Source organism: Eptatretus burgeri, chromosome 5, assembly GCF_056783735.1.
Source record: "Eptatretus burgeri isolate ZD-2024b chromosome 5, Ebu_testis_v1, whole genome shotgun sequence".
In the NCBI taxonomy this organism is placed as follows: domain Eukaryota; kingdom Metazoa; phylum Chordata; class Myxini; order Myxiniformes; family Myxinidae; genus Eptatretus; species Eptatretus burgeri.
This window is the reverse complement of record NC_140965.1, coordinates 3,421,191-3,437,226: the sequence shown is the minus strand read 5'-3', so window position 1 is coordinate 3,437,226 and position 16,036 is coordinate 3,421,191. Positions and strand designations below refer to the sequence as shown.

The 16,036-nt window shown below is 46.5% G+C and overlaps 1 protein-coding gene across 3 annotated transcripts; it reads left to right on the top strand.

Annotated features, from left to right (window-relative positions):
* Positions 1–5,718: 5,718 nt before the first annotated feature.
* On the top strand, positions 5,719–12,955 carry LOC147025716 (uncharacterized). 3 transcript variants are annotated; one of them, XM_085880408.1, is made up of 6 exons: positions 5,719–5,872; positions 6,229–6,394; positions 10,194–10,259; positions 10,755–10,907; positions 10,992–11,081; positions 12,257–12,955. In XM_085880408.1, exons 2-6 carry the CDS (start codon positions 6,269–6,271, stop codon positions 12,353–12,355), a joined length of 534 nt encoding a protein of 177 aa, XP_085736534.1. In that variant the 5' UTR covers positions 5,719–5,872; positions 6,229–6,268; the 3' UTR covers positions 12,356–12,955. The 3 variants fall into 3 exon arrangements, with proteins under 3 accessions (XP_085736534.1, XP_085736532.1, XP_085736533.1); XM_085880406.1 differs by having other exon boundaries at positions 5,720–5,872; positions 10,989–11,081; XM_085880407.1 differs by lacking the exon at positions 5,719–5,872 and having other exon boundaries at positions 5,972–6,394; positions 10,989–11,081.
* The last annotated feature ends 3,081 nt before the right edge of the window (positions 12,956–16,036 follow it).

Below are 16,036 nucleotides of genomic sequence, written 5' to 3'. Positions count from 1 at the left end.
AAAACAACATCTTTCTCATCTCAAGTCTGAACTCTCAAACCTCTCTCCCTCCTCAAAATCCTGGTGGCGTTTAATCAAATCTGTTTCTGGTGTATGTTCCCCCTCCATCCCCTCCCTTACCTCAAATGGCCGCACTGCTGATTCCACACGTGATAAAGCTGAATGTCTAAACTCGGTGTTTGCAGCTAAATCTTGTGTCCCAAACCCATCACTATCTCTACCCACTTTACCCAGTCGCACCCAACTGTCCCTGGACTCTGTATCCTTTTCTCCTGACAAGGTGGAGAGCTTGCTTTCAAACCTCGAGTCAGATTCTGCAACCGGTCCAGACGGCATCAGCCCACGTGTCCTCAAAGCCTGCTCTTCTGCTCTTGCTCACCCTCTCTCTGTTCTATTCACCCTCTCATTTTCCCAAGGTCATCTGCCATCTACTTGGAAATCTGCTAACATCACTGCCCTGCATAAAAAAGGTGCAAAAACAGATCCCTGTAACTACAGACCAATCAGCCTTCTCCCAATCATCAGCAAGGTTATGGAATCCATCATTGCTTCAGACATGAAATCCTTCCTCTTCTCCAATGGCTTGATTTCCAATCATCAATTTGGTTTCAGACCAGGTCACTCTACCCTAGATATGCTGCTACTGCTCTCCCATCAATGGATGGAGGTCCTCAATGCCAGACAGGAAATCCGAGCCGTATCCCTGGACATATCACGTGCTTTTGACACAGTCTGGCACCCTGCCCTACTCACCAAACTCTCTTCCCATGGTATTCAAGGCCATCTCCACTCATGGCTCGCAGACTTCCTCTCCTGTCGCAGTCAACGTGTGGCCCTAAATGGAGTTCTTTCATCCCCTCTTCCTGTGCAGGCTGGAGTTCCTCAAGGTAGCGTTCTGGGCCCTGTTCTTTTTCTGGTTTTCATCAATGATCTCTCGGACTCTCTGGAAAATCCTCTATTTCTCTTTGCCGATGACTCCACCCTCTGCCGTACCATCTGTCATCCCTCAGACCGGCAAGCAGCAGCTTCTTCGCTCACTGCAGATCTGGATAAAATCACAAACTGGTCCAACACGTGGAACATGTCTTTCAATCCAGACAAATCTCACACTCTCACTATGTCTCTTCGAAAGGACCGTTTACAAAACCCCCCCATCCACTTTCTCAACAATCCTCTGGAAGAAGTCTTTTCTTTCAAGCTTCTGGGTCTCACTATCTGCCATGACCTTTCCTGGGAAAGTCACATTTCCAACCTTGCCTCAAAAGCCAGTCGCCGACTGGGAATCCTCCGTCGTGCAAAGTCCTTCCTCGGCCCTCTTGAGCTCCTGACCACTTACAAAGCTTTTGTCCGTAGCCTGATGGAGTACTGCTCTCCCCTCTGGGCTGGTGCTCCTGCCTCCCACCTTTCTCGACTTCACGCTGTCGAAACCAGGGCTTTTAAGGTCTTTGGGCCTCTCACTCAATCACCGCAGGTTGGTCGGTGGTCTTTCTGTCTTCTACCGACTCCTCTCCAGCCTTGCCCCCCCTGCTCTCTCTGTGATTTGTCCCAACCACATTTCCACAGGGCGCTCAAGGTCCGCCAACAACCCCCTTCTGGTAAAACTACCAAAATCACGAATCACTGCTCATCTTCACTCTTTCATTCCTCTTTTTTCCCGCCTTTGGAATAAACTTCCTCACTCTATTCTTTCCCATTCTTCCCTCCAGGCTTTCAAAACAGCTGTTCACCACCACCTCTTATCTTCCCCCATCCAAATCCTCGATCTTTTCTACCCCCGATAATCCACCCAAGCCCACTTCCTTCAATTCTCCTGCTTTCCTTCCTGAAAGTCCCTTTAATGTCCATCTTCTCCTCGCCATGTTCCCCGTCCCATCCCCATCCCTCTCCCTTCCACAGTTCACCTGTGTCTGTTCCCCAATGTTTTGTCCCTTCCACTCCCGCCCCTCTTGTCTCATGCCTCCTTGCTGTGAGTTGTGTGTTAGCTCTCATACGAGCCTCGACCAAGGTATACAAAAAAAAAAAAAAAAAAAAAAAAACCCGTGGTCTAGTGGGAATACATGTCATTTATGCGTGCTGCGACTCTTCAGGATAGCCGTTTTTCTTTTACTATCTTTATTTTGGACCAACCGCCATTATTACCACCACCAACCACGTCTCAACAGTCGTCACAACATCAACCACCCACCACAACGCCGCTTCACCACAACAGCCACGACCTTTACCGTCACACCTCGCAACCGTCGCATCGCCACCGTTCTTGCGCCGCTTGTGGGTACCGGTATTGGACTCGTGCAGGGCGCGCGCCGAACAGCGTGTACAAAACCACGGACTTTCCGCTCCAAAAACGGATCAAAAACGACTCACGCCCACTTTTGTTCCGTCCAATCGGTGAGCAAGGGGCGATTTGGCCCCGCCTCCAGGGCGTTGGAGGGCGGTCGCTATATGCAAATTCATGGATCAAAATGCATTCACGTCCACTTTTTCTCGGGCCAATGGGGAGCGAGGTGAAAGGTCGAAGGCAGGGGGTCAAAGGCGAAGCCACGGGGCTTATATAAGCGGCTGCGTTCATCAGAAAAGGTCGTCGTCGTGTGCGTTGGAGTTGAGTGCAGTTGGGAAGTTCGCAGGAGGAAGAGTTCGGAGTTGGAGTCGGAGCGAAGAGGACGGAGCTGGGGAGAGGCGGCGGCGGCGAAGGCAGACGAGGGGGTGCTCGCGTCGGAGCCGGGAGCTGCACACCAGGGAGGCCGACGGCGTGACCTGGTCGAGGTGGAGACGCTCGTCGCGGGACCCGAGACAGAGTAAAAATCCTCCTTTCCCCGAGCATCAGCAACCCCCTCCTGTTTCCCCCCGCGCTGAGATAGTGCGACCAAGGGGGCCCCCTTCCCACCCCCTACCAGACACTGTCCGAGAGGCCCGCAGAGTTGAGGCACCACCGCCGCTCCGCGTCTCATCACCAGACGGGTAGGCCCGACACGGTCTCGGCCCCAGGCCCGCCTACCCCCTCATCCTGGAGGGTGGTTCTCTTTTCTTTTGCTTTGGGAATGTGTGTTGTCGGCGCCGTCTGTGAAGTAAAATTGTATAAGTGTTGCCGTGTGCTCGCGTAATCGGTATTAGATCTGCATTGTCGCATTTGCTTTTTGTCTTCTCCTTTTCTATGTGCTTTTGGTGGAATTGTATATGTGTGCTTTCCGTTCATCGCGAATAAATGTGCTTTATGTTGAACTGTTTCCCGCTTCGCTTTGTCATTTCTCTCATTGAATCCTCATCTTGCTTCACGTAAAGGGTTGGTAGTGGGCTGAATACGCCCGATAATTAATCGAACCGTCGAGGCCGACGATAACACCGCTCGGTTATCCCGATAGTACGGAACGGGTCGCTTAAGTGGCCCGTGTCCGAAGTCGACCTGCGGCGAGGTGCGATCGCCCGGTCTACCCTCCGTGTGGGTACTTAGGTAGGTCGAATTTGGCGAGCAACCCTATCCTACGCGGGGGCCGATTGGCTCGATCGCAGTGAGACCGAAAGGTCCACCCGTGACTGGTTCCCGGCGTTAGTCCGAGAGGGTCACGACTGGATTGTCCGTCCGGTGGGCGACGTGCCGCGATTCGAGTTACGTGGCCGTCAGCACGCCGGCGGGCGCGAATCCGTAACAATACTTTACCCGCAGCGCCCCCTACAATTAGGGTATGCACGAAAATTGAAGGCCCCCTAGCGACCAGGTGAGTGCATCAATACGAATGAAACTTTGCAGGTTCATGGTACTCAACGAGTACTACAACTTTGCTTCAGGACATATTGACCGATTTCGCTTTGGTCAGGGGTCAAAGGTCAATTAGTGCAAAAACCGATAATATGAGAGCTGGAGGTGCCTTTGCGCCAAATGCAACTCCTCCTAGGGTTATGGGCGGATGGTCATGAAAATTCACATTAATCGTCTGGAATACATTGTGCACAAACGATCGAGCCGGATTTTCGATTTACATCTTTGTTCACCCACAGCACCCCCTCGAACTTTGAGGATTTCCGATTTCAAACCGCATTTTCAGTACTTTTCATTCAAATGGATACCGAGTAGTTATCAGTAGATGGAACTGGATGAGATTTGATATGCATAATCTTAAGCGGCTGCGTATTCCCTATATTCCCTATCCGCTATATGACATCTATTTTGCGCTATATCTTATAGTTTCCATGCTCGGTGACCCATCGCCGCCGACCGGCTTGTTTGTCAGTTTGTTTGTCTGTGAGTAGGATATTTCAAAAAGTTATGGACGGATTTGGACGAAACTTGCTGGATGAGTTGGGTAGGTGACAAGAACAAGCCGATTCAATTTTGCTTCAGGTCCGGATTCAGATCCGACGTTTCAGTGGAATACAGAACGTAAAATGTTCAGCCTTGCAGAGGTATGCTCTCTACCGAGTGACGTTCTTGTTCCTCTTTTGTCCCCACCTGTGGAACCAACTTCCACATCCTCTTCAATCTCACTCTTCCATCCAAGTCTTCAACACAGCTGTTCACCACCATCTCAGATCATTCCCCCATCCAAATTCATGGTTTTGTGTCCCCTCGTTAACCCTCCACAAACTCTTCTCCTTCCAAATTTCCAGTCTTTCTTTCCTGAGAGTTTGCAGCTGTTTCAATCTTCTTCACCCTGCGTGTGTTGTCGTTGTCGTTAACCTCCCCCTCTATTGTTCTGCTACTCTGTTTTATCTCCTCCATAAGCCTCGACATCATTACACAACAAAAGAAGTAAAAAGCAGATGTAAAAAACACCTGTAATGGCACCTGTTGTATAACAAGCGTCTGTAATAAGGCTCACACCATCGTAAACGGCCGTAAGTAGTGACATAACGATTGGGCGTTTAATAATAACCAGGTGTGTTCACGTCATGATTTATTTATAACGTACAAGGTAGGAAAATGTTCCGAGGAACCTTTATCCCCAGTCCCCTGCACGCACCTTTCTCGTACAGAGAATTTACACTCCCGACTTCTTCTAAATAACACCCGGTAAAACCCGCGCAAACCTCAAGGCCCTCCCGCGCACGCCACGCAGGTAAGCAGTGCACCTGTGACGTTGCCCTGGAGCGCTTGGCGCGTCACAACGTTCCCTATCTGCCCGAGTTGTTCCTCGCGTGTCAACTTAGCTGTTACAATGCTTACCAAAGGTCGTGTACTCCCATCCAAACACGTTTCAGCATCACGGACGGAGCACGGTACCAAAAACTGCTCCGCTCGAGTTTCCCGGGAAACCATATGACGTCACAGGTCCACGTCGACCGTTCACAACAGTGCAATAAATGTGAACGTTTTATTTTTAAAATACTATTCAGAATTATATCGCTCAGGCTGGCAGGATGGCCTACAGGTAGGTACGCACAATCGACTCGAAGCTGTCTAGCCTGGGTTCGAATCCCAACCCGGCTATAAATTGCCGTCCTGGTGTCACAGGTAAGGTCAGGTGATTCATCAACGCGTGTGCCGCCCCTCGGATGGACGTGAAACTGGGCGTCTCGTCTGGTAGCATCAGTTCGTGCACGTTAAACACTGTTCGTGTCCCTCACCAAGAGGAAGCGAGCTATCGCCGGCACCATGAACAAGTTACAAAATTCTTACCAAAACTTCAGTCGAACGTCAGGCATGGCCAACCGGTTCGTGAAAGACTTGGGAAAAACTTTCCCCGACCAAAAGAAGAAGAAGAATTTTATGAAGAAGAAGAAGAAGATTGTACTCCCGCAAGTTTCAATGAGGTCACTGTATCCATCATGTACATCACGTGTGTCGTTCCGAGAATATGTTGAACAGGCCATAATGCAGAAACCTCTGGATTGCATGTAGTCCGAGTTTTCCCGGTGCTACACCTTGTTAAAGGGACAGGTGAGCTGTTGCTTTCATAACACGCGTCCAACCCATTTCTGGAAAGCGCGCGTGAGGTCGATGGGAAAAGGGTTCGGGCTGAAAAGGGCGCGAATTCAACACGAGGCCTTACAATAAATCAGGCGACGTGGGGTTTCACTTCTCGAGGGAAAGACCGTGCCGACAGGTTGTTTGCGACTCGCCATTGTAAATCGATGAAACATTTGCAAATGAGAAATTCCCGCGCTTCGATGCGGCGTTTCGTTTTCCCAGGTCGACCACCCCCGTTGGAAATTTAGACCCGGAAACGAGGGTCCCGCCATAATTGTATTTAAAAGTAAACTACAAGGAATCAAACGATATCATCTTCGTGTCAGTTTTAGGGTCGATTTGTCGGCGCGAAGACCCAGACGCGGGATGCGTTTTTCTGTCGTCACATTGATCCTGGCTCTGGTGGTACGTCATGATGGCGCCAGCGCGAGCATCACGTGGGCCACGCGCCAGATCTTCGAGCAAGTGATCAACACGGTCACGAGCCTTAAGGTAACACTCCGGCGACCCTCAGGCTCAGAGCCACGGCGCCTGACCTGCTGTCCAATGAATGAACGCTTGACGCCACGGGGTTTCCTCGGTACCTCCCTGGACGTTTCGTGGCCACTGGTTACATCATTTGCTGGGGTGCAGCTGTGCCGATGATGCAGTGCCCCCCTGAACGTTAGAGCAGGAATTTGCAATCTGTTCATGGTGTCGATGATAACTCGCGTATTCTTCGCGAAGGACCCCATGAGATCTTTAACATACACCCACTAATGCTGGGACATGGGACGTCCGATTAACGTACATCCGAGGGACCAGGATGGCCACACATTGATTGTGAGGATCCAGTTTAACGTCCATCCAAAGGACGGCCACACATTAATTGTGAGGAGCCAGTCTAACGTCCATCCAAAGGACGGCCACACATTGATTGTGAGGATCCAGTTTAACGTCCATCCGAGGGACGGCCACACATTGATTGTGCAGGTCCAGTTTAACATCAATCCGAGGGACCAGGACAGCTACACATTGATTGTGCAGGTCCAGTTTAACATCCATCCGAGGGACGGCCACACATTGATTGTGCAGGTCCAGTTTAACATCCATCCATCCAAAGGACGGCCAAACATTGATTGTGCAGGTCCAGTTTAACGTCCATCCAAGGGACCAGGACGGCCACACATTGATTGTGCGGGTCCAGTTTAACGTCCATCCAAGGGACCAGGACGGCCACACATTAATTGTGAGGATCCAGTTACATCCATCCAAAGGATGGCCACACATTGATTGTGCAGGTCCAGTTTAACGTCCATCCGAGGGACCAGGACGGCTACACATTGATTGTGCAGGTCCAGTTTAACATCCATCCGAGGGACGGCCACACATTGATTGTGCAGGTCCAGTTTAACATCAATCCGAGGGACCAGGACAGCTACACATTGATTGTGCAGGTCCAGTTTAACATCCATCCGAGGGACGGCCACACATTGATTGTGCAGGTCCAGTTTAACATCCATCCATCCAAAGGACGGCCAAACATTGATTGTGCAGGTCCAGTTTAACGTCCATCCAAGGGACCAGGACGGCCACACATTGATTGTGCGGGTCCAGTTTAACGTCCATCCAAGGGACCAGGACGGCCACACATTAATTGTGAGGATCCAGTTACATCCATCCAAAGGATGGCCACACATTGATTGTGCAGGTCCAGTTTAACGTCCATCCGAGGGACCAGGACGGCTACACATTGATTGTGCAGGTCCAGTTTAACATCCATCCAAGGGACGGCCACAAATTGATTGTGCGGGTCTCGTTTAACATCCATCCAAGCGACGGCCACAGATTGATTGTGCGGGTCCAGTTTAACGTCCATCCAAGGGACCAGGATGTCCACACATTGAGCAGATCCAGTTTAACGTCCATCCGATGGACATCCACACATTGATTGTACGGGTCCAGTTTAACGTCCATCCGAGGGACATCCATCCACACATTGATTGTGCCGGTCCAGTTTAACGTCCATCCGAGGGACATCCATCCATACATTGATTGTGCCAGTCCAGTTTAACGTCCATCCGAGGGACGTCCACACATTGATTGTGCGTTCATATATTATATTATATCATATGGTGAAGCGTTCATATATTGACGAGTGAAGCGTGTTGTAGATGCCGACATTGTTATATAGTCTGTTCGACTTATTAACGAAGAGTGTGTGTGTGTGTGTGTGTGTGTGTGTGTGTGTGTGTGTGTGTGTGTGTGTGTGTGTGTGTGTGTGTGTGTGTGTGTGTGTGTGTGTGTGTGTGTGTGTGTGTGTGTGTGTGTGTGTGTGTGTGTGTGCGCGTCCTCCATAACTCCAAAACCATGAAACCTATCAGCCTGAAACTTTGCATGCATATTAAGGGAACTCCAAGGAAGTGTACGAGTGATAATTGGCGGTTTGGGTTAATTAAAACACCCCCATTTTAAGATAATTAACGGCCCTATTTAATTATATCCTTTACCAAGGCTCATCCTTGGTTCACCTGCTCTCCCTCCAGGGATCTTTATCCGCCATGTTTTGTGGCCGACCCAACCATGCCTTGACTTGGAATAGGCCGCAACGATTTCTTAACGATCAAGTTTTTTTTTTTCTTCACTTTCCTCACTCATATTATCGATTGTCTGTTCGTCATAACTACGAATCGCTGTGTACATCACTTTTGTTCGTACTATAGTTTTCAAATTCAGAGCTTGGAGCGATTTCGTGCATTACATGATACCATTTTCCACGATCTACTCTCACGGACTAATTAAAGTATATCATCGAAATATTCGATGTTTAGTTTTTTTTTTGTGTTCCATCACCAATCGGCTTGCTATGGCTTGCCAAGCCAGCCGTTCCTTATTAACCGTGTCATCGGAGTGCTTAACCCACGTGACGAGCACCCTACAAGCTTCCATGTCAATACCACCACGCGGTTCTCCGTGGAGAAATCTCCCAAGTGAAAAAGGCAAAATAAATTAAATTACAACGAGGTCAAGAGAATTGAAAAACGTTGTTCTGTGGCAACAAAATACAAAGCAATGAATCCCCACATCACAGCAGGATAGCCGAGAGGGACACGCTCGCTCGAAGCTGTCGAGCTTGGGTTCAAATCCCAACCCAGCTGTAAACTGTCATCCCAGTGTTTCACAGGCAGGGTGATTCATCATCTCTCGGATAGACGTTCAACTCTATCCCACCCCTCCCCCCTTCATTATCCACTCCTCCCCTCCCCCTCCACCCCTCATTATCCACCCCTCCCCTCCCCCTACACCCCTCCTTCCTCCTTCACCCCTCCTTTAGTTCCAAAAGATCATGCATAATTATTGGACCCCTCTCCAAGGACAGAGCAACACAATCAGCCATTCCTGGTCTATCATTAATTATTTCCTTTGGTGGTGTTTGTCAATGCAATTTTCCACGAGCCGGGTCATGCCATCTGCAATGATCAATTTCTGGTCGATCTAAGTCTACTATGGAGAAAAATGTTCAAAAGTTCGTCTTACAACCTGGTTTTGAGATGTCAATTTCAAGCACCTCCACCAGCCCTCATGGGAGTCTTCATGGTTCATTTTATTTGTCCAGTTCCATGGTTTTTTCATTTCCAGATAACCTTCCTCCAGTTCTACCTCCATCCTGGTCAGATGTCCACGCTCTCAATCCCCACAATGTGTCTTTTTCTATGTCGTCTTTCTTATGATCACTGACCTGCATATCGTTACCGCGTCAATAATTCAGTTGGTATAGTGTTCCCCTCTGAGCTGTTTGAGGAGTAAAAACAAAAACTAAACACTACCGTGCTGGTAGATAGCCGGCAAGGGGTGGTGCATCTCAGAGTATGCTACCCTTTAAATTGATGGACGGCACAAATGTACTCATCCGGTGTCTTAAGGATATCCATTGAAACATTGATCGTGTCTGTGGATGCATTCTTCTTTTTTCTTTTCTGTATTCTCTCGTCGTGGCCGCCCCTTCATTACCCTCAGATTTGCATACAAGGTACACACTTGGTGTTTGGGTTGAAAATAGAAATAAAAACAAAACTTCCCCATATCGTTCGACTTTGTGCATGACTCGCGTTCATTTGAGACGTTGTGAATGGAGTTTGTTCACTTTGATTAACAAAATTGGAATCAAGCTCACCATCCCGTCGGAACCTCGGTTCAAATCCCATATTATCTGTACAGTAAGTGTTAGTAAATTGTCTCCGACTGTCCTGGTAATTCACAATGAAGTATACTGATGTGCGCCGATGTCTTCGTCTCTATTCCCGACCTACAGAGCCCTGCAAGATGCGGAACCGAACAAAGAATCAGATTTCCCCGGAAACTCGCTCATAATCTTGAGGTACGCAACAATACTAACTACTTCACCCACACGTAGACCACTCGGCGACTAGCTCATGAACCATTAAATGAGTTGGAGAGTGGAATGGCCCAAGTAGTGGGGCAACTTAGCTAAATATAGCATAACAATTGTGCATTTTGTGAGGAAAGCACCAAATTTGGCACACGAGTAGCCTATCTTATTATGAACAGATTTAGATATTGGGCCATCTCAAATTCAGCTGCTGATGGCTGTGGCAGCCATTTTCCACTGCCTTCAAAAATTTGAGATGGCCCAATATCCAAATCTGTTCATAATAAGATAGGCTACTCGTGTGCCAAATTTGGTGCTTTCCTCACAAAATGCACAATTGTTATGCTAAGTTTCCCCACTAAAGCAGTTACCTTATTATTGGGAAGTTCTGCAATTTGCACATTCATCACCCTGACTGTATTTATCTGCCTTGTACTTGCTGTGAGCAAACAAGCACCAATGCTGTCTTCTTGTCTCCTGCAGTTACCTGCTTTTGCTTCCATTTTTGATGTGATGGCCAATCATATACTGGATATTGACAAGCAAGAACATCTACCATTACAATTTGCCAAGTACAAACACCAAATAACAAAGCTCCCCGAGCAACTGATGGAACTGCGTGGTCACCTGCTTAACGTAAGCGGATATGTTACGGGAGTTGAAAAATCTCTCACCGATGTTGGTCAAACTTTTTCTGATCAGTCTGTCTGTACTCAGCAGGAACAATTGAAAAATCGTATGAAAAAGACGGAGGGAAGAAAGAACCTCAACGCATATATCAAAAGACTGAAGAATCTACCGATGGACACCGTGAGTAAAAACACCGACCGTGTCCTGAGAGTGGTTTTGTAACCACATTTGACCTCACTATGTTTTTAACCGTATTTGCATGCTCTGGTGCTGGGATTCAAGTTTTAAATCCTACAAATCATGCTGTGTCGACTAATTCAGAGGCTACCAATGATTCATCCTAAAGTTCTTATTTTCGGATGGGTGATGGTTTCTGGGGCTGCGGCAGTGCAAGCAAGATAGGTCGAATGGCATCCTTCTGCACCAGTGTGTGTGTGTGTGTGTGTGTGTGTGTGTGTGTGTGTGTGTGTGTGTGTGTGTGTGTGTGTGTGTGTGTGTGTGTGTGCGCGAGCGTGGCACGAGCTCCTCCGCGAGCCTGAGATCACTACTAATGACAATTTTAAATGAAACAAACGTGTTTGTCTTCATCTCAGTTTGTTCACTTTTTGCTGTCATGAGCCTGAGGCAAAGCACAGCCCCACCCAGGAACCCCCCCATAAAGGGATCACCTACAGGTTAGGTACATGTGGGAATAAGGGGCAAAAATTCCACTCGTTAGCTCACCTGGAACAAAAATTGTTCAGGTGACGTATTGGCATCGTGCGGTGTCAGATTATACATAAACACTCAGAACTTCTCCGAAACTACACACACGATTTAAATCAAACGTGACCACAACCTTCATCACCCGTGATGCTAAAACGAAGTCACATTTTCATCAAACTTTATAGAACTTCTGAGAACTAAGGCATCCTGACCAAACTTTGGGATACTTCTGAGAACCAAGGCCTCCTGATGCCTTCCAAATCCCATGAAAAATTGCACAGGAAGTCGGCCAATTTAAAGGCCAAAGGTCATTACGATTCCATCATCGCTACTTTGACTCCTTCTCAAACAGTATTCACCCGATTTAGATGTAACTTGGTAGGAATCATGTTTATGTGGTGCTTTCACAAATTTGTTCAAACAATCAGCTAATTTACATATTTTGTGGTTCTCCCAGGTGAGCCCAGGGGCATTGTCCCTCTGGATATATATATATATATATATATATATATATATATATATATATATATATATATATATATATCATGCAAAATGGCTCAAAATCCTCTTTGGAAACACACAAGGACAGCTTAATAATACACATGCATAATGGAGTTATACACCTACCTTTGTTTGTCCATCTTTCACAGGACTGTGGTTTCTGGGTCATGCTCAGCGCCATCCGACAATCCGTGAACACACTAACCACCACAGTCCTCAACCTCCGACGACGCCACTCTCATCGGTGAATGCTTTCGACCGAAAGAGACCGTGCCTTGTTTGCCAAGCCAACGGAATACCTCACCGTAAAGTCCAAGTTCACTTGTGACCCCGATGACCACTGGCCCCAGAACTCTTACATCATTCAGTCGACCTGTCAGAAACTGTTTATTGGAGTTATCCATGCAAACCAATTTATGCAGGTTTCTATCTTTTCACTGTGACCTTTCAAGTTTACATACCGAGCTCAATAAATCACGAAGGGAAGTGAACTCTGAGTGATATGCCATTCGAGTTCCAAAGGAGAACAGCTGGGATAACATGAACAGTAACAGGGTGTTCCAGAAGAGTATTACATAAAAATCATATTCAACATCAAATGAGCCTTACAGGGATATTAAAAGTGACATGCACGGTGAAATCGCACATTAACATCTGGAGAAGAAAGTTGGGTATTTCATCAAAATTGTTTTCTGTGTAATGTTTGTGAAAGAAATATTTTATTCGACACCCCAATGTCTTTCTCTAATTTATATCTCATTGCCTCCCCCCTTCCTCACTGGTTTTCTTCTTTTTTTTTTTCCATAGTCTTCAACTCCTGTGTGTATATATATATATATATATATATATATATATATATATATATATATATATATATATATATATATATATATATATATATATATATATATCTCTGTCTCTGTCTCTTTCTCTCTAAGTTCTATTTTGTTGCTGCTGCAAGCTTGCAAGAAAGTAAATTATTTTAAATACAAAAATCTAGGAAAATGACACTTGTGAACAGCCTCTTTTTATCAACATAATAATGTTAAACACAAGGGCACAACCACTTCGTTGGATTGCAGTCAAGGGGGGCGGTGGGGGGGGGCAGCAGTAGTGGAATGGCCCGAGAACACTCTTCAGATGCTGAGAAGCCAGAAGAAGAGGAATAGTGCGAGGAAGAGGAAGGATATCACGTTTGCACGCCAATTCCCATGCCCTGCTGAGAAAGACGGATATAAAGACAGGAAGAGACAGAGGGTGAAGTGATCTAAGTAACCTAGACTTTCAGATCTGTGGAACAGCCAAATATACCTGCTTCATTACCAGGTTCCAAAACAAGGTATGCAGCAAGGTAGATTATGAGTAAGAATAAGTATTTAAACAATAATAAATAAATTAATTTGCCTCAATATAAACCAGTGTCATGTCTGATGTTTTCGTGTGCATGTGTATGTGCGTTTCCACGATAATGACGCAGGGTTAGTATAAACCTCCAATCATCCCCATGTGTTCAAAATAAGCACAAGCTACGAGGATATTCCATCACAATGAAGGCAAAACTTTATTCACATCTCACATACATAAACAAAAGTCTCAATGCAAAGCTTTCATTCACACAAGAGGAATCAGGGAAACAAGCCATAGACATGAAAAATCATGTTCATCATCGACGATCGGAGTAATCCCAAAGGAATTGAAAAGCAATCAAAATCGGTTTCAACGGTGCCGATCGATGCAGTTAAAACCGAACGCGATCGTCACGACAGACTGCAAGACGTGCTTGTTACATGTCCCTTTCCCGTGGGAGAACACAAGAGCAGAATCAAGGACTCCTCGGGCTCACTAGACCACTTGCTTATCGCAGATAAGATGCAAACCTATGATGAGGTTCAGATGAATACGAGATGCAACATACTCAGGCAGAATTGTGATCGAAACATTTACCTCATCCTCAAACTCCTTTCTTCTCATCGTTTCATATACAGCACGTGGCTGTGGATTTGCATCATTGATGGGAGTCAGTCTGTCTCTGCTGCTGATGCAGTTCCCCCAGTAGGTTAGGGCGGGAATATGTATTTATTTAGGATGCCAGCCATGATTCATCCACTCGTGGCGAAGGGCAACGAAGGATTGTCAACATCCACCAACAAAAGCTAGTTTTATGGGACGCCCAATTTAACGTCCGTCTGAGGACTATGCACGTATCGCATAGACGTATCGCCCCAGTTGCGAAACGCCAGTGACGGTTAGAGCTGGGTTGGGACTTGAGTCCAGGCTCGACAGTTAAGAGGGGAGTATGCATACCTCCGAGCTTTTCTGCCAGCTCCCCTCTTTCTTCCAACAAATCATCCATAAAATTATGAAAGAGGATCTTATTTTGATCCTCAGAAAATTCGCACCAAATTGCAGTTTATATTGAAGATTATTAGTCATATGTTGGGTTTTACTTCTGGTATGAAGCGGGAAAAAACAACAAGGTTAAAATACGACAAGTATCGACTTTCATTAATGAAGTCAGGGCATATTTCATATAATGCTTCATCTGTGTCCACAAATACAACAGTGGTTCAAACTGCGCATGGACAGTTCAGATAAAGGACTGCGTCATTAATCCACGTCAATAAAGAATTATTTGAGGGCGAATTAAAAAATAAATAAATCTTTGTAACGTTAATAACCAACACCCTTATCCCCATGTCTCCTGCTCAAACACATCAACATGGCGGCTAGCGAGTTACCAAAGGGTGGAACAGCAAATAGTTGTGAAATCTCCGGTCAATTGCAATGTGAAGAATCAAAAAAATACAGACGATCGTCCATCAAGGACATCCGCATTTGACGATCTACATTTACGGACCAATCGTTTTGTGATGTGTACCAAGGAAATAGGGGCTGCGATATCGGACGCCTCAACGAATGACGCAGACAGTAAAGCGAGTTGTCGATCTCGTTTTGAGAGCGATCGTTTGTATCAGTCAGAGCAGACGAGAAGTGACCATTGGTGTTTAAAGTATCTAGTATAACCGACGACTCTGTAAATATAAACTAAAGTCGAGATCGAAATTGAACCACCCTCAGAGATTCATTAAGGTGTGGAGAACAATTGCACAAAGTAAATAATCTTGCAAACAGATGGGATTCAAAAATTAACCAAGCTAGACTTTTATAACACCCGGTGTGCTCACAAACACTTCCCCCAACACGTTGGGTTTCATCTGACGCGCCAGGAGCCGGGCCGTGCTCAGGCTATAAAGAGCCAGAGCATGAGGAACAGAGCCACGTAGAAGAAGAGTCGAGAAAGGAACTGTTCATCTGTCTGCTGCTGTGTGCCTGCAGCTGCTACGACACAAACAAACGGACACGCAGACGCAGAGGAAGATGGAGACTCCCATGACAAATCATTGAAAATGCTGTACACTACGGCGTCTCTGGCCAATGTTTTCAAACATCCTCCAGAAGATGCCAAATCACACTCGAACGACATTGAAATTTTACAGAAAGATTATGCAAATCGATTGGGGGTATTCAGGTTTACCACTTCAAAATTCCCCTACTTGCTGTTATTGTTCCATTGCATGTACAAGCATGGCTCATGTACACAATGAATCACTGGTTTAATCATTTATGTTCACAAAATAGACATTCATGTAATTTTTTTTATTTTCATCATTTCCAGTCGCTCTCGATCTCCCGTTGTGGTGTTCTGCCAGAAGTCAAGTTTGGTACTGTCAAAGCAGTCTCATGGCAGGAGTAACACTGGGTTGTTTGTCTTTGCTTTCCTGGCAGTGAGCCAGGGCAGCAATTTGCATTTTATTTCAGCTGCCGGCGATAATTTGCCTACACTTCGCGAAGGACACCGTGGACCTTGAACGTCCACCAACGAATGCCGGCAGATGGCAAAATCTAGTGGAAAGTCCATCTGAGGGACG

Coding starts and splice junctions, on each gene's coding strand:
- LOC147025716 (XM_085880406.1), top strand. CDS start 6,269: ATGCGTTTTTCTGTCGTCACATTGATCCTGGCTCTGGTGGTACGTCAT. Junction 10,260..10,754: donor AACTCGCTCATAATCTTGAG/GTACGCAACAAT, acceptor TGTCTCCTGCAG/TTACCTGCTTTTGCTTCCAT. Junction 10,908..10,988: donor TGCGTGGTCACCTGCTTAAC/GTAAGCGGATAT, acceptor GTCTGTACTCAG/CAGGAACAATTGAAAAATCG.